Source organism: Crinia signifera, chromosome 9 (genome assembly GCF_055691185.1).
Source record: "Crinia signifera chromosome 9, ASM5569118v1, whole genome shotgun sequence".
NCBI classification, from domain to species: domain Eukaryota; kingdom Metazoa; phylum Chordata; class Amphibia; order Anura; family Myobatrachidae; genus Crinia; species Crinia signifera.
In genome coordinates, this window is record NC_139225.1 from 129,362,968 (window position 1) to 129,381,481 (window position 18,514).

The 18,514-nt window shown below is 45.7% G+C and overlaps 1 protein-coding gene across 4 annotated transcripts in view; it reads right to left on the bottom strand.

The window, feature by feature from the left end:
- The window catches only part of ZC3H4 (zinc finger CCCH-type containing 4), a 28,228-nt gene extending 12,180 nt beyond the window's left edge, over positions 1 to 16,048 (bottom strand). Inside the window, exons 1-4 of one of the 4 annotated variants that reach the window (XM_083159771.1) lie at positions 15,602 to 16,048; positions 8,099 to 8,309; positions 7,848 to 7,958; positions 7,438 to 7,663 (exon numbers count right to left, since the gene is read on the bottom strand). In XM_083159771.1, coding sequence (XP_083015897.1) covers positions 7,438 to 7,663; positions 7,848 to 7,958; positions 8,099 to 8,309; positions 15,602 to 15,702 — 649 coding nt within the window. In that variant the 5' untranslated portion in view covers positions 15,703 to 16,048. Of the gene's footprint in view, positions 1 to 7,437; positions 7,664 to 7,847; positions 7,959 to 8,098; positions 8,310 to 12,961; positions 13,388 to 15,601 lie in introns of those variants that run through there. The other 3 variants (XM_083159770.1, XM_083159773.1, XM_083159772.1) reach the window with 3 other exon arrangements.
- Positions 16,049 to 18,514: the final 2,466 nt, after the last annotated feature.

Here is an 18,514-nt window from a genome sequence, read left to right on the forward strand (position 1 = left end):
TTATCTTGAATAGAAGTGATTTGTTTACATTTAGATGGTGGTATAATGTTGTTTTATAATGTACATGTACTGAGTGGAAGAGTTCCATACAGTGTTCTCCCCAGGCATACATTTCTGAGCACTTCGAGTCCCCTATGCCCTGACACTCTCAATTAGACCTTGCAAGCAGAACATGATTCCAGATAGACCGCTCGATGGGAAGATCATGTGACTGACACAGATGAGCAACACTGACTTCACACACAGGATCCCCAACTTGTCTGTATGCAAGCACCCGGTCTTGTCTGCCACACGCCAGCCCATCTCTCTGCACCTCAGAGGGGGCTCCAGGTAACAAGGGAGTCCAGCTGCAGCTCCATCTTCTGCATGGCTGCAGTGAGCGGATACTCTATTCCGCTCGCGCCGCACAGTGTGAATGCGAAGACCGCAGCACTGGGTCTAGAGCTTCAGGCTTGTCCTGGCAGCCACTGCACACACTGAACCTGGCCATGGATTCGTCCCCTGTATGGCGGCAGTGAGCAGATACACTATCTGGCTCCTGACGCAAAGAGGCGGAGACTTGTTACTCAAGTCTCCCCCCAGAACTGTAATTAGCACCAACTGCCACACCAATAGGGCACACTGGGGCAGATGTATTAAGCCTTAACAAGAGAGATAAATGCAAGGGATAAACATCCAGCCAATCACCTGCTAACTGCCATGTTACAGGCTGCGTTTGAAAAAAAGGCAGTAAGGAGCCGATTGGCTGGATGGTTCTCTCTATCACCCTTGCATTTATCTATTGTTAAGGCTTAATACATCTGCCCCATTATTACTACCATTGAGTACTCCATTGAGCTTGTTGTGGAATGATCAGGCAGAACAATATCTACCTCTAAGAGTCGTACTTTCCATCTCAGCATACCCATCATTTGCTTACTGCCTTTCTGCCTATAAACAACCCAGAGGATTTTTCTCCCTGTACAGTGGTCCATAGCAGGAGGAGGAGTTTGCAGGTGCACACTAAATATAAATGCTAGACCTTTTAATATCTTTGCTATAAAGGGATTTTTGTAAGAACTTACCGTTCGAATCCCTTTCTCTGATATGGTCCTGGTGACACAGCTCAACACTGGGATGTAGGAGGGTCCGAAGGAGCCAGGCACCTATCCTAAAGTTTTAGAGGGTAGGCTCCTCCCCTACTGCATCCCTGGACTCTTCAGTTCAATCTTTCAAAGCCACTGGAATACATTAACTCAGTACAAACGCCTGCACATATTATATGCACATTTTATAACAGAAACTGTTAACTTTTAACCATTTTAACATGAACATCATGAAACTTCTGGCATACTTACTGAGCGTAAGGGAGGGATCGCTGTGTCACCAGGACCATATCAGAGAAAGGGATTCGAACGGTAAGTTCTTACAAAAATCCCTTTTTCTCTTTCAATGGTCCTGGTGACACAGCTCAACACTGGGACGTTCCAGAGCCGGTCCTTTGGGAGGGTACGCTCAGGTCTGCAGCTCTCAGCACTGCTCGCCCGAATGATGCGTCCTCCGACGCGAACTCATGGAATCTATAGAATTTGGCAAATGTGTGAACAGATGACCAAGTGGCAGCTCTGCAAACCTGCTCAGCTGTGGCCCCATGTCGAACCGCCCAAGAGGTGGCAACTGACCTGGTGGTATGCGCATTTATTCTGGCCGGTACCGGTCTACCCACTTTGGTGTATGCAAAGGCTATCACAGACCGCAACCACCTAGCAATAGTCTGCTTAGATGCAGGCCAACCAATTTTGTGTACGTCATACAATACCAACAATGTGTCAGTCTTCCTGACACTCTTCACTCTGTCCACATATATGCGTAAAGCACGCACAACATCCAAAGTTCTCAACTTGTCCCTTTTCTTAGAACCCTCTGGGGGTTGAAACACAGGTAGAACTATCTCCTGATTTAAATGGAAGGTAGATACCACCTTCGGTAAAAACTGAGGCACTGTTCTCAAAACAGCCCTGTCATCATGAAAAATTAAGAAGGGAGATTTACATGACAAGGCTCCCAACTCTGACACTCTTTTAGCAGATGCTACTGCTAACAAAAACACTAGCTTCCACGTGAGAAACTTAAAGTCAGCCGACCTTAAAGGTTCAAATGGTGCCTTCTGAAGGCATTCCAAAACCAGTGATAGATCCCAAGGTGCTACTGGTTGCTTGTATGGAGGTTTCAACCTGGATACTCCTTGTAAAAAGGTTTGAATTTCCGGCAAAATGGCTATCTTTTTCTGGAAATAGATGGACAAGGCCGAAATCTGCACCTTCAATGACTGAAGGCTTAGACCCGATGAAAAACCATCTTGTAAGAATTCCATCATTCTTGATAGCTTAAAATGAGATGTATGAGCCTTTCTTCTCTCACACCATCGAATGTAAGTCTTCCAGACTCTATAATAATTTGCCGAAGATACAGCTTTTCTGGCTTTTATCATCGTCTGTACTACTGCCTCAGAAAACCCTTTCCTTTTCAAAATGGTGGTTTCAATAGCCAGGCCGTCAAAATCAATCGATCGGAATCCAGGTGATTGAATGGGCCTTGTCTTAGAAGGTCTGGTCTCAGAGGTAGACGCCATGAGTCCACAGACAACCTCTGAAGCCTCGAGTACCAGGACCTCCTTGGCCAATCTGGGGCCACTAAGATCACTGGAACCTTCTGCCCCTGTATTTTCTTCAGAAGTCTCGGTAACATTGGTACTGGTGGGAATGCATAAAGGAGATCTCCCTGCCAGTGAATAGTCATGGCATCCACTGCCTCCGCTAGTGGATCCCTCGTTCTGGCATAGAACCTGGGCACTTGACGGTTGACCCTGGATGCCATCAGGTCCACATCCGGAGTTCCCCACATCGAAGTGATCTGATGAAACACCTGAGGGTGTAAGCTCCATTCCCCTTCCTTGAGCTCCTCCCTGCTCAGGAAGTCGGCTTCTATATTCTCTATTCCTGGAATGAATATAGCCGATACAGCTGGAACATTCTGTTCCGCCCAAAGGAAGATTCTGGACACCTCCCACATGGCCAATTTGCTGCGTGTACCTCCCTGGTGATTCAGATACGCCACAGCTGTGGCATTGTCGGTCTGAATCCTCAAAGGGAGGTTCTGTAACCTGTCTCCCGCCAAGGAAATCACTTTCCAGACAGCTCTCAGCTCCAAGATGTTGATTGGTAACGCTGATTCCTCTGCCGTCCACAGGCCCTGAAGCCTGAGATCCAGGACTACTGCCCCCCAGCCCCTGAGACTGGCGTCGGTAGTTACTACCAACCAGTCCCAGGTCTGTAATGACCGACCCCACTGAAGGGAATCTACTTCTGTCCACCATTTCAAGGAGTCTCGAGTGTCCGAAGACAGCACTATCATCTCGGATTTCATGGTCAAAGTGTTTCCTGACCAGGCTGACAAAATGTTCCATTGGAACCTCCGAGAGTGGAACCTGGCAAATTGAAGCGTCTCGAATGACGCCACCATTTTCCCCAGGAGCTTGAGGCACCTCCATACTGAAATGCTCTGAGCCCTGAGAATCTCCTGGACTAGGGTGACCAGATCCCTGGCCTTTACCTCCGGGAGGAATACCCGATGAAGATGGGTGTCCAGTATGACTCCCAAGAATTGGAGCCTTTGTGACGGTACCAACTGAGATTTTTGCAAATTTAAAATCCAGCCGTGAGCCTGCAAAAAACTGATGGCCTCTGCCAAGTGACTCTGCAGCATGGCTGCTGACTCTGCTTTGAACAGGAGATCGTCCAAATAGGGTATTACTGTGATTCCCCTGAGCCTCAGCACCGCCGCCATCACTGACATTATCTTTGTGAATACCCTTGGCGCGGTTGCTAGCCCAAAGGGTAACGCCCGGAATTGTAAATGCAGGTCTCCTATGGCAAACCTCAACAAGGTCTGATGCTCCGGGTGTATAGGGACGTGCAGATATGCGTCCTGGACATCCATGGACGCCAAAAATTCTCCCTGGTCCAGACTCAGGAGTACTGACCGTAGGGACTCCATTTTGAAATGGTCTACCCATAAATGAACATTTAGAGACTTCAAATTTAGTATTGGTCTGAAAGACCCGTCTGGTTTGGGCACCAGGAACAGCGTGGAGTAAAAGCCTTTCTTCCACTCTGCCCTGGGGACTGGTGTAACCACCCCTTTTTCCAAAAGGGAGTGAGCTGCTCTCACAAGAGCTGTACGAAGCCGTGCCTCCTTTGGTAAGGATGTGGGAATGAACCTCTTCGGAGGCGGCCCTCTGAAAGGGATTTTGTAACCCTGTGTTATAATACCTAACACCCAGGCATCCTGGCCTAGAGAAGCCCAAGCGTCCCTGAAGAGTGTGAGACGCCCCCCCACTTTTGTCACTGTCGGGCGAAGCCCCTGACAGTCATGCAGAGGGTTTGTCCTCTCCTTTTGTGGCAGGCTTCTTGTGAAAAGAGCCAAATTTTGACTTTTGTGTCTTGCCTCTAGAGGACTGAAACCTTCCCCTGAAAGACTGTCCTCGAGAGGACGCACCACCTCTAGGGGAGGGCCGAAAGGACGGCCTAAAAGCAGAAAATCTGGACGTCTGCTTTGCTGAGGAGGCCGGCAGGAATGTACTTTTGCCGCCCGTGGCCTGTTTTATAATCTCCTCTAATTCGGTACCAAAGAGTACCTTTCCTTTGAAGGCTAATGTTTCCAGAGCCTTCTTGGACTCATTGTCTGCTTCCCAGGCTTTAAGCCAAAGCACTCTCCTGGCATTAATGGAGACTGTGGACACTCTGGTTGCCATTTTAATAGCTTCCTCCTCTGCTTCCACTGCATATTCTGCAGCTGCCTTAATCTTTTCTGCAAACAGTAACGCACCAGGGTCAGCCTGCAGCATGGTGCATAATTCACCAGCCCACTCTATCATGGCCTTAGAGACCCAGGCTGAAGCAATAAGGGGCCGTAAGGTAAACCCCACCCCTTCAAAGATAGCCTTGAGGTTTCCCTCCAGCTTTTTATCCACAGAATCTTTAAAAGCTGCACCGCCTTGTACTGGTAATACAGTAGCCTTGGACAACCGTGCCACTGAAGCGTCCACAACTGGGACCTTTTCCCAGAGCTCCGCATGAGACTCTGGCATGGGGTACAGACTAAGGAATAGCTTAGGCATCTGAAGCCTCTTATCAGGAGTTTTCCAAGCCCCTTCTAACAATTCCTGTAACCCCTCATCTGAAGGAAAAGTAACAGCCGTCGCTTAAAAACACCTTTAACAGGAGTCTTATCCTCCACAGACAGCTTTAAAGCCTGCTTCACAGCTACAATGAGATCCTCTATACCAGCAGCAGAGTTCTCTTCCAAATCATCACCCTGATCCCAGGGGATGTCAGTATACTCTCCTTCCTCCTCATCTACCACAGTAGGCAGAGCATAAGACCTTCTAGGGGTCCCTGCCACATCATCCATTTTGTCCAGCATTTCACTGAACCTGTTGATCCCTTTAGCAGTATCCTGCATCACCTGAATCAGCGCAGGATCTGCCTGGGTAAGAGGCAAGGAGCCAGACGACTGCTGAGATGATGGCATAGGTCTCTGTGATTCTACCAGCCCATCACTCTGCCTGTCCAAAAGCTGCACCAAAGCGTTTACTGACCTGCCTAGGACCCTGGCCCTTGCAGGTTCCATCTGCTCTGCCCTATGGGGTTCACTGCCCATGGGTCTCACATCAGCGCAAGTAATACATAAGCCCCCCTTGGCCATCTGCTCAGGGACAAACTTTTGTGTGCAAACATTGCACGCGCTCAGTGCACTAAGGGCTCCCTCCCCCAAAACCACAGCCTGATGCTCAGACATGATGCAAGTGATAAATGTATATCTATCAGTATACACAGTGCAAACAATGTACAAGCGTTTATACAGAGGCAATGCACCCAGTCACTTATCTGTCTGTTGGTTTCAACTGCGGGGAAGCGATGCCCAGGAAATCCAAGTCACTCTGCCAGGATCAGTAAGCCAGCTCAGCTCCGCTGCAAGCGTTCTGAAAGGCGCCAAAGTCAGAGTGAAGGAAGAGACCACAGGTCCCTGCTGCTGCGGGGTCCGTGACCTTTTGGCGCCAACCACCCCCAGCCAGCCACTCCTTAGGTAGGATTTCCTAGTTCCAGTGTCTCCCCCTCAACTGGGGATCACTTGGAACATGCCTGTCACAACGCTGCTGTCCTCTCATCTAGGAGCTCAGCGTGTAAGCTCCGCATAAAATGGCCGCCGCCATCACGGAGCGCCTGTCCCCCATGATCCCCACCTAAATGTGGAGCCGGTTTCAGGGTACTCCGGAGCCCAGGCAGCCTCTTAGAAAAGGATATAAGCGCTGCACAGGGAGACCAGACAGTGTCTCCCCTGTGCACAGTGAGCTGACAGGACGCGCTTCTGTCAGCTCCTGCTGCGCTAGCAGTGTGAGGATTCACTATGAGAATCCTCACACTGTGCCTACCTAGCTAGGGTAAAAGTTAATAAAACAATAAAAATCCCCTAACTACTCTAATTCTTCGGCTGCTCCTGCAGCCCTTTAGAATAGCACCCACTCCAGTGGGCACCTAACACGAACTGAAGAGTCCAGGGATGCAGTAGGGGAGGAGCCTACCCTCTAAAACTTTAGGATAGGTGCCTGGCTCCTTCGGACCCTCCTACATCCCAGTGTTGAGCTGTGTCACCAGGACCATTGAAAGAGAAATTGCATTGGAGGTTATTAGCATAATGAAGGCCATTATTATCGGCTTGTCCACCGCGTCCAGGTTTCCTCAATAGGACAAGTCCCTAACACTACTCTGAGACAGGTCCAGGGCACAGGACCCCCCAGGCCAGCCCAGCAGAACCACCCCATGGCATCACATTAGTGGGAAATTAAAGTGATAGTAAAAGGGATAAGGGAAATTATATGTGATAAGACTTACCTAGGTAAGAAGTAATAATAAATGTGGAGGGTGCTACATATATACTAAACAAACTAAAGGGGTGATGGAAAGTGTACGATATGATGCCATGGAGCAGCCCAGCAATAGCAGCCCAAAGAGCCCTGCGCCCCAAGCACAGTACCCTCATAGTGCCAAGCTGGAGTGTGCAGTCTTAAGTGTAGGACTCCAAGCTAATTAAAAACAATCTGGGACAGGTGGTCGGGGTGCTAGTTAAGGAGGAAGGTGTCTAGTTCCTTCCAGTGTGTATGAATACACAATATATAGTACATAGGGGGAGGGGCCCTAAAGTGCACACCCTGGACATATGAGGACCTCATATGTCCAGGGTGTGCACTTTAGGGCCCCTCCCCCTATGTACAGTGGTCCATAGTGGCATCAGTAATTGTTATGTACCTATGCATTATAATTATACTTGTTATGAATGCTGACAGGCTTATGTACAAGTACCCAGTTAACTGTGAACATCCGATGCAGGTACACTCACCTCTAGCACGATGGTTGCCCTCTTTGGCCCTTCGGTACAAGCTCAATTCCTTAGCAAATTCATAGTCTTCCTTACTCATCTCCTCGCCTTCATCACCTTCATACTCCCCATACTGGTCATTCTCATAATCATCATACATGCCATAGTTCTTGCTGTCCATTTTGGGATAGCCTTTCTTTGAAGGTGGGACATTGTGTGGGGGTGGAGGAGGGTACGGCTGATGCGGCTAAACAAAAAGAAGGTCATATGAAATGATGCACTGTAGTTAATCAGAGTGCTAGCGATATTGCCTCTCTAGCACTGTGCATTTACATTCTGCATCTCTGCACAACGGTTGAGGGGACGCAGTAAGTCAGAGGGTTTAGATAAGCAGCTGCAGGACAGTTTTCCTGATAAGTTGTAAGACTTACTGGGGGGTATGATGGGCTGTACTCGCGGTACTTCCGGTGGCTCTTCTCACTAGGGCTGAAGTCGGACTCATCGCTATAATCGGAATAGTCCTCACTGGAAGACGCATGACGCTGAAATGCACAACAGAGGAGGTGTCAAACATTAATCACACTCCTGGCTTCGGGCATGGTTAGGATTTTCTGCCCAACGTATGACTGAGAAATACATAAGTATGTCCAGTGGCTATCGGTATAGCATCACCCTTACACACCTTGTGCTTAGACTTCCGTTTCTTCTTTGCTCTCCTCTTCTCTTTCTCCTTTCGGCGTTTCCTTTTCATTCTGCGGTGAGATTTTTCATCATCGGACTCGCTGTGATGTTTCTCCCCTTTCTCCCGCGGAGCCTGTGGTGCGGCTTCATTGCGGGCCCCCTCTTCACCTCCATCATCTTCAAGCTCGCCCTCCTCCAGTTCGCCGTCTTCCCTGTAGTGGGATAAGACACGAGAGTTCAGAAAATGTTCAGGCACGGAGAATATATAATCGTCATCTCTTGTGTCCCAGCAAAGCACAACACTGCAATGCTCCTCCTAAAACATCCACCACTACTTCAGTGTTTACATGTTTTATAAAGGGCAGAGTACAATAGAAAACTGGGTACTTATATGTTAGTTGGACGCCCACTAAGCTATTTGCTTAGTTTTCTGCATCCGCTCGCCACGCTTCGGGCTCGCCACACTATATTAAATCAACTCCATGCCGACATGGATAGTGGGGATATGAGCGTACTAACTATAGTGGGCGCCCAACTAACATATAAGTACCGAAAATTGCTTGGAAAGAGTTATCTTATGCTTGCCATTATTAATCTGCTCCTCTTATACATAGATCCTTTTTCCTATTCCAAACCTTGTATATGTGACAAATGTATGTATAATCAAAGAAGAGATCAAAGCTGGGCTAAAACAACACCTGAACAAGAAGGCTACGTAAACAGAGAGATCCAATGCCATGCATTTGTTTCACACTGAACCATACACCGCTGCCTGAACTGGTAGCGTAGCATGGGATAATCATCTAGAACATACTATGTTTCCTGAAGACAGAATCTTTTAGTTGCCAGCATTATAATAACTAAATTCATTCCATAGCTTAAAATAAAGACATAACTATAATAACACTAAAATGATATATCAAGAACATAGATGGCAAAATCATTGCATTCCTAAAACAGTACACAGTGCAAACACCAAGAAAAATGAGAGGACCTTGCACTGGACCCACAAGACAATGGGTTTGATGGAGCAGTACGGATGGTGTAGTGGTTAGCATTACTGCCTCACAGCACTGAGGTCATGGGTTCCATTCCCACCATGGCCTTAACTGTGCGGAGTTTGTATACTCTCCCCGTACTTGCATGGGTTTCCTCCGAGGTACTCCGTTTCCTCCCATAAACCAAAAATATACTGGTAGGGTAATTGGCTCCCAACAAATTAACCCTAGAATGTCTGTGCCCGTGTACATGTGGTAGGGAATATAGATTGTAAGCTCCACTGGGGCAGGGACTGTGTTCACATATTCTCTGTAAAGCGCTGCGGAATCTGTATACGCTATACAAGAAACTGTTAATAAAATAATAAATTATCAGCAGTACTTTTGGACCATGCCTTGCAGGTCAAAATTCAGCCTCCACTTTCAATATTCTCTGTAAAGCGCTGCGGAACATGTGTGCGCTATATAAGAAACTGTTAATATATATATATGAGCATGCTGTGAATAGCGGTGGAAGAGAGTTACTGGAGCGATTCAATTCAACGCGCTAAGTCAGACTATTGCAGTGGTTCTCAAACTGGGGTGCCTCAGGAGTTAATCAAATTGGCCAGTATAATAAGTAAAACTATTGTTCGTGGCTTCAAATTATAATATATGTGGACAAACAGAAACTAAGCCAAACCCTCCCTAAATAATTAACCTTAAGGATGACATTAACACAATTTACTTATTTTAATTTTTTTCTTTAAATATTTCTCAATAAAAAAAACGTTTTGGCCTAGGGGTGCCGTTAATCAAATGATGATACTTAATACCACTTACACATCGCCGACACGTTTTAAAAACCGGCATTTTAAAACGGTAATTAAAACGGGTCACAGCCTTAACATTGCCGCAGATTACCGTTTTAAATACCGGTTAAGTCTCATTCAACATAGCAGTCAAGCCGTTTCAACCCGAACACGTTTCAAGCCAGAGTGTCAACATTGCCTGGGGCACAGCCTATCACTGCTCTGTAGCTTGTGTTGTTTGCCTGAAATACCGTTTCAGACACATTGTACACATTCACATTGCACAAAAAACGGCAAGGAACCGTGTAGGACTCTGCTTTTTACACGGTTCGAAATGCCAGTTAACTTTAAACGGTAAATCGGCTGTGGTGCATTCACAGTGCAGGCTTAAACGTTTTAAAAAGGGAAAAAAAACAGCAATTTACCATTTTAAAAGTGCGATGTGAAAGGGGTATTAGAGTGCTGTGATTCAAAAAAGTTTGGGAACCACTGGACTAGCGGATTTCTGTTCACACCCCTCCTGGTCCAACAAAACTAAGTCGGTGACGCGGTTTTGTGCCCGAGCATGGTGCAATCAGAATCACCGCGGGGCACTTAAGTCAGAAAACAAAACAGGCAACAAAACACCCATGAGTACTGGCAGAAGGAATGAAGCATATAAATAAATATAATGTTGGGGGTGCAGTGTTAAGTTTTAGAATTGGCACAAAAATGGCAATGAAAATGCTGGACTTTAGAACAGTAGTAGTTCACAATTTCCAGGTCATCCGGCAGGTGCACTGTGTATCACCTATGCTCAAGGTGCCCATACACTAGCGGGATATGGCCTTTTAATACGATTTCAACCTCTCGGGCCGATACATTGTGTGAAAAGTGCTATATCGTATGTGATTTACCTCCGTTTTACAACTGTCATGGTCTGAAGAAGACCTGCATGTTCCTAGATTCTTGAGTTATATTGTTTGGATCTTATCTTATTATGTGTGTTCTTATTATTATTATGCTATTACTCTTATCTGTACTTGAACCTTGCTGTAACACTGAAATTTCTCCATTGTGAGACGAATAAAGGAATTCTATCTTCTATTTCCCGTAGATCATTATGGCTGCACCAAGGATCCGTCATATCCTGCAGCCATGACTGGGATTGCATACGATACATCGTATACAAAAGTACTGCATACAATGTATCGCATGCGATTCGAGCCACTGGTTAGTTGCGGAGGCTGCATGGGAAATCCAGCACAGATGTGTGGGGCCATCACATTTAAAAAATCCACAAAATATGATGTTAGGGATCCTTTAGCACCAAGTATGTAAACCATTGATTTAGACATAGTAACTGGTTTGTTTAACTGATAAATATTGATTAAATATTAGAAAGAGAAAAATCACTGCCTTAGCGGGCCAGTCCACTATAATCTTCTAGAAACTAATACTAGAGATTATACAGGAATTCATCATCTTCCTTGTGGAGTAGAATGGGATTTCATTTGCTTCAATTTACCATGGCTCACCCACATGGAACCAATGCTACCTTTCTATAAAGTAGACTAAATGTCCTAGTGGCGTTTCTGTCCATTATCTGCATTTGGCCTGCTTATCTATAAACTCACATCTTCACCAAACTCTAGTGTGGATGGTTTAATACTGGGAGCAATGGAGACATTCATTGGCGATGCTGTTGCTGCCTCTTTAACATGTAAACCTAGAAGGCCGCAAGCAGAACACTACTGAGGAAAGCTTTTCAATTAATAGAAAATTAGGCAAATTGTTCTGCCTTGTCTGAACATATTAAAACATTTTAATTAGCTATACTACAGTATAATATTGTCTACAGAGAGGTGTCTCGATGGAATGCGCTTTTTACACGCAAAGTGGGATTAAAGACACAGAGGGGACTTGTAGCTCTCACACGTAGCTCTCTACTGCTGGCAGCAAGTAATCCATATAATGCACATAGAACAAACATCACCGATGCCCTGAATGCTAAGCTTGTATAGGTAAACAATCAGTAAAGCTGTAGAACATGCTGAATCACCAGCATTAACCATTTGTTGCACTGAGCCTCTACTACGGGAAAAGAACCTCTCTTGCTTAATATAAAAATTAATTTATGAGGCTGCACAATCGGAAACTGCCTAGAGAATGGCTTTACGTGTAGCAAATCTGGCTGAATATCATCAAACCCATTTCAACCACGCATGTGGAAAACAACACTGGTTGTGGCAGAACTGTTCCTTTAGAACATTTCAACAGCTGTGTTTTTTTTTTTTTAGACAGAGTATACAGACACCCTACACCGACAAGCTTCATGGCTAATGTAGAGCCAAGTTTAACACAAGCTAGTAACAAGGATGAAGCCATACACAGGAGCGGCTGATAAGCATACAAAACACAGCACTGTCAGCCTGCATTTATCATGCTGCTGTAACTCATAAAGGGGTGTGCATACGCCAGGGGGATGTAGCTTTCAGCATACACATGGTTAAAGCACAGAAACTACAACCGAAACCAACTCTTCCTGATGTGCTATTACACTCACTGTATGGAAAGAAAAAATATATATTGTGTTTTCTTTTTAGCTGGCATAAATCCCATACTGGGGGTGAAAGTGAGATAAAGAACCCTTAAAATGAACACCCCCTGCAAGTTAAAGAGATGCCCCCTTCCCCCTAGAAAGATGCCCACATAGAGTAACTGGGGTGGGTTTGCACTGCCCTTATGAGCTGACTCATGTACATAGTCTGTATACATATGGAAAACAATTCTATTTTTTTGTTAAAGCATGTTCTACCTAAAAAAAATGTAAAAACATTTTTTGGGGGGTGTAAAAGCGCCATTCCCCCCCCCCCCCTTTTTTTCTCTTTGCTTAGCAGGCCATATAAAATGAACAAAACCCTTATACTAAATGATGCAGGCATGCACTAAGACAGGGGTGGGGAACCTCAGGCCCGGGGGTCGTATGATAGACAACATGTCACTGCGTATGTGCTGGGTTATGATGGAAAAGTGAACATTTCTCACAGACGTCTGGCTGGGAAAAGACATTTCAGTTGGGGGATTGATACTCACATCCTCAGTTTCACAGTAATAACAAATTTTACAGTAAGTTCCTGCTTTTCCTGTTATGAGGGAGAGGGGGGTGAGGGGATGAAGTTACACCATTCTGGTGGAAAACGTTAAGGGAAAAAAAAGAAACCACAAAGGCTGAAGGAAAGCGGGCGATCAGGACAGGACTAGAGGCAGGGCTCTCGGGAAGGAGGGAGGTTTGATATTTTGTTGGTTGTTTGTTAGGTCTTGTTTTCAAAAACGCTCGACAAGAAGGAAAAAAAAAAGAAAAGAAAAAAAGGTGCAGCTCTGGAGGAGGGATTACAGGAGAAAGGAGAAGCGAGAGACTGGTTCAAAGGTCATGTGGCAGGGCTTTACAGCTGCAAATGCTAGTTTTTTAAATTGAGGTTGGTGGTGAGTGGGCGAAAGAGCTTGCCATTCATCATATATGCAAAATAAAAACAATCTACTGTTAAAGAGATGAAAGCTTAGCAGTGAGTTATGGGAGGTGTTCACATCTAATACTGTTGGGCAGGGAACGCCCCTCCCCCACTGTTTGCCATTTTACAAACAAAGGAGCCGTATTAACCCTTCCTAACACACATATAAAGAGCTCCACTCTCATCTAAGGTTACAGAGCGGACGCTGTATGAATGTGAAGCTAAAACAACCAGCCACATGTCCCTCTGCTTGGCGTTTTTAACGTCACACTGTAAAACACAATTATTATTTTTAACGCCAAACAGAGATTTTCTTTGTTCTGCCGATTTGCAGATAAATATATACAATCACTGCTTCAATTACAGCAAAAATCCTATATTAAATGCAGCAATGAACCTATACTATATTCTCTTTACATTGCAGCCATACAATCCAACCTACATGAACACTTGTAGGAAAGACATATTTAGGTTTGTAACAATTCACTAAACAAAGCTTCACAGATTTGTCAACATTTACTTTTTTGTTATCACTTTAGGCATTTGTGCTGTAAACATTTAATGCAAACAGTAAATCAGATGTAGGAATGTATGACACCAGGTCTTTCACACACAGCAATCTCCTGGCTCAGCGGGAACATGACGACTCAGCAAATGCGCCTGTACACAATGACAATCAACTTTATTCGCTCAACTTTTATGTTTTCAACCCAATTATATTTACGACTTGCACTTTGATACAGCAGAGCTCTCACTGCTTTACGCAGCCAAAACAAAAGCTCCAATGTATTAAATGGTTCCCAGACTCCTATGAGATGCTTATCCAATTGTGCAATAATAATGCTGTTTTATATCTATTTATTTTATGATATACAAGACAGATCTGAACTACAAGCCATTTTTAATATAAATGGCCAATAAAAAGGTCATAAATATTGCCATGTCCCTATTTGGGTTTAACAAAAGCCAAATAAACATTACAAGTATTACATAATCAGACTTCTCAATAACTCCTTTGTTCTGTGGCCCTGCAGAATAAGCTACTAAGGACAGATTTAACATAACATCTATGCCAGGTCTATTGAATTGCAGCAATATTGCATCACACTGTTCTAAACCCCAGGGGCAACCTCACCTACTGTATTCAGACTTTCAAACTGCCACAAACCTATGACCCATCCTGTAATGAACTGTGTTCCCCAATTGCATGATTTTGCTGTGCTTTTCAACAATGCTGTCAAAATAAGTTTAAAGTCTCTTCAAAGAGATAACCTAAGGCTGGTTTTCTTTCTGTCTTCTGGTGTCTCCAGGAACTGCCCTATATAAAGTTATGTTATGCAGATGCCCATATAGGGGTCACTGGATACCATGGGTAGTGCACAGTATATTTTAGTCAGCCAGTCAAAAGTCAAATGATCTACACTGCAGGACACAGGCCTCTGGCTATCCCTGCTCTTTCAAAACAAGGACCAAGGGAAATACAATGCACACTTGCAGATAATTTGGTGGAACACAACATTCAGTTACAAATCCTTATGATGGCGACGAGTGTTCTGCACCCATACTGCTGCTGCTGCCACCACAAAGTTTATCCAACCATGGGAGGAAAGGGAAGAGAAAAAAAAACAAATCTAAAAAAGTCAGAAGTTTTTGTGTTTTGGTTTAGATCTTGTATTCAGTGACCTAGGTCATACCATAGAACCATACCATTCACACCAACAGCATTGCACATATACAACATTGACATAACGGACAATTCTCAGAGTAGGACACGACCCCCAAGCTCTGTCGCACGGCAAGTATATATCTATACGCCATCATATACCTTTGTTATGGTAATAAAAGCACATTTCACTCTTACAAAACACAATTCAAACCTATAGAGAGATTACACCCCAAAGGGTTGTCTGGGGGTGGGGGGAGGGGTAGGGTTGGTGGTGTAGGAGGAAGGGGTCTCCTATATTTTAGGAATCCCCACAAAATGACATGACACTGGCCTGTACTATGACACATGAAACAGCATTCTATAGCAATATACAGCATGTAGGTAGTAAAATATGGAGAGATATATAGATAATATGGGGGTGTCACAGGAAGAGGAGACAGAGTATAATGGCACAGATTACCTGCTGTGACCCCCCCACAGAACCCCAACCCAGCCCCCTCCCCATCCAGACCTGTGGACACAAGGGTTATTCTAGACACACAGACTCTGTTACTCGACCTTTCGGCGGGGAGGAAGAGGAGGTTGTGTTCATTTTCATGGTTTGATGTTGGGGAGGAGGATTCATGGACACTGGTGCCCTCCACGGCCATAATAAGCATTAACTGTCTGTACTGGGCTTAGTGTCACTTGTGTACCCGGCTACATCACATGAGTCCACGTGTGGTTTGCACTGTAACACGGCGGGCAGGGTGCTGAGGGCGCTACAGGGGCACCTCTACAAGCTTTGGCCTCGGGTGAGATGGTGGCGGTGGGCAGGAGGTCAGTGGGTATTGTGGGTTGGGGGGGTGACAGATGGGGGGCTTGGGGGTGACAGTCCCCGGCAGAAGGTGATTCCGTGTACCGTGGCGCAGTGAGGAGGAGAACACACTGAAAGATGGCGGCCGCACAGAGCTGGTGGGAGGGGCCTTTGGCTGTGATGTTACAAAGCGGACCGAGGTCGCCGTTTTCCGAGGGTGACGTCACCTTCGGTTGTTTCCGGGGAGTGTGGGCGGGAAGAGGGAGCGTTGTCATTGGCCAGGGGTGTCCGGCGTGGAGGTGGGTAAAACATTGAGCCAATCAGCTAGCGACAGGGGGCGGGGTAGAGAGATCACGGCGGCCATTGGGGGGATGAGACGAGGCTCGCGGTGACGTCATTTCGCAATGCACTGTGGGACTCCCAGCGACAGTCCCGACTCCCGAGCTTTGTAGCGAATGCACACCGAGCAGGAACTACAGTAGTACAGTACAACATGCCCTCCCCCTCCCCGGCAGCCACTCCCACAGGGATGGCCTTGTGTTTAAGCTCTCGATGGTCACCATCTATTATAACATCGGCGGCTGCCATCGAGTATAACTAATGTGTGCATATACATAGACATATACGTGTACATGCAATAACACCTCCCACCAACTCTTCCAATCTACCCTCCAGCATATGACATCGATAGATGAAACCTATAAAGTTTACTATACTTAGGATTCACCTTAAGATTCCTTCAAAATGTAAATTAGGGGCTGAACAGTCACGTAACTCAACTTCAGATGTATCTTGTTGTGAAACATCACAAGTAGGAAAAACATGATGTAAAGCGTTTAGACAGCGATTACAAAGAATTCCCAAATCGAGTGAATCGAGGAATTAGCGACTAAAAATTGGTTATAGATTGTAAACACAAAGGAGCCGCAGATTGACAGGAAGCCGGTCTTTGGGGGTGGAAAGCAGACATTTGGGTTTGGAAAGTTGATTTCTGGGAATAGTTGAAAAAACAGGCATGCCAAGGCATTTTTGAAGAGGTTCTCTGACATCATGGATGACCACTTCCACACTGTCTTAGTCGTAGATTAGTGGAATGCCTGGTACACACCAGGATGACTAGGGCCCAATCCCCTCAATCTAGATCCAATTCCGACCAATTGGATGTAGATTGTAGGTAGATTGGGCCCTTTTCGTTATTCAGATCCTACCTGCTGCAGGTAGGATCTGAAAAACGACCATACAGCCGGGTGCGGGTCGCCATCGGATCGGACCCGCTCGAGACACTGACGACCCGCTCACGATGTGCATCGTGAGCGGGTCGTCCTGGTGTGTACCCTACATAAGCCTCAGACCTACTCACATTTGCACAATAACTGTTCGATGGTTTAGGAATTGCATATGGCTTTGCGAATGGACAACAATTAGCGTTCCATACGCAATTCTCCAACCAGATGGTTTCCCTCCATCGATGGAACAGCAAAACAATGTTTTGCGTTTTTTTTTTTCTTTCAGTGTCGGGACACAGAGCATAGCTCCGCTTCCCAACAACCACGAAGCCCCGCCCCCTCTGTTTTGATTGGCCCACAGGCCAATCAATCAAACACAATGGATGACCATCAATATGTAAAAATATTGATGGTCACCCATTGCATAGTTTAGCACTATCGATGGCCAGTTGCATAATTGCCATCGATGGCAACCATCGATGGCAATGGCAACGATAGCCATCCCTAGTAAAACCATTGATGGATTCACATGAGGCTGGTTGCACACCATTGATGCTATCCATTGAACGTTAATACAGATGGTGACCATCAATAATAAACCCAATGAAGGCCATCCCTTCTTTCAGGCATGATAGCAGTAGGGATGGCCATCGATGCCAATAGTGCGAATGTTCAAATATTCTCTGTAAAGTGCTGCAGAATATATGTGCGCTATATAAGAAACTGTTAATAAATAAATAAATTAATAAATAATAAAGGTGGCAACATTTTGCAAGGCTAAATCCAGCAATTCTGGGTGCACAAAACAATTACATACAGCGTGGTATAGGGTAGTATTCAATGCCCCTCGCCGCGGCTGGCGAGGGGGTTAAACAGCGAGGACCGCAGAAAACCAACGATCCTCCCTGTTTTACGCCCTCGACGGCCACTCGTCCTAGTCAACTTTCCGGGGGAATCCTCGCTGTCACAGGACGTAGAGGATTCCCCCAAACAGCGAGACCCGCGGCTAATGCAGTGAACTCGCTGTATTTAGCCACGAGTCTCGCTGCTTCTGTAGCCGCATACGCTCAAAAAACGGAGCGAGGGGGAATTGGCGTATGAGGGGGTTGAGTTGAATACTGACAGGACGAGTGATGACAGTGAGCAGGAAGCCCTGCTCGCTGTCACCGCTCGCCCATGGCATTAAATAGACCCCACTGAGTGAAGGGGAGATGCAATTATTGCCGTTCTTTGCACAACTGAATCACCTCCATACTGTTTTTGTGAGGTAGGTGGTGATAAGGATGACTTATGTCCTGTGTCAGTGAGGCAGGTAGACATGACTTGCCCGCTCCAGTGCGATACACCTAGTTCTTGTATGTATATCACATACATTATACATTACATTATATACATAAATACACACTCCCTGAGCTATTTCCAGAAGAGGAAGCATTTAGGGCCTTATTC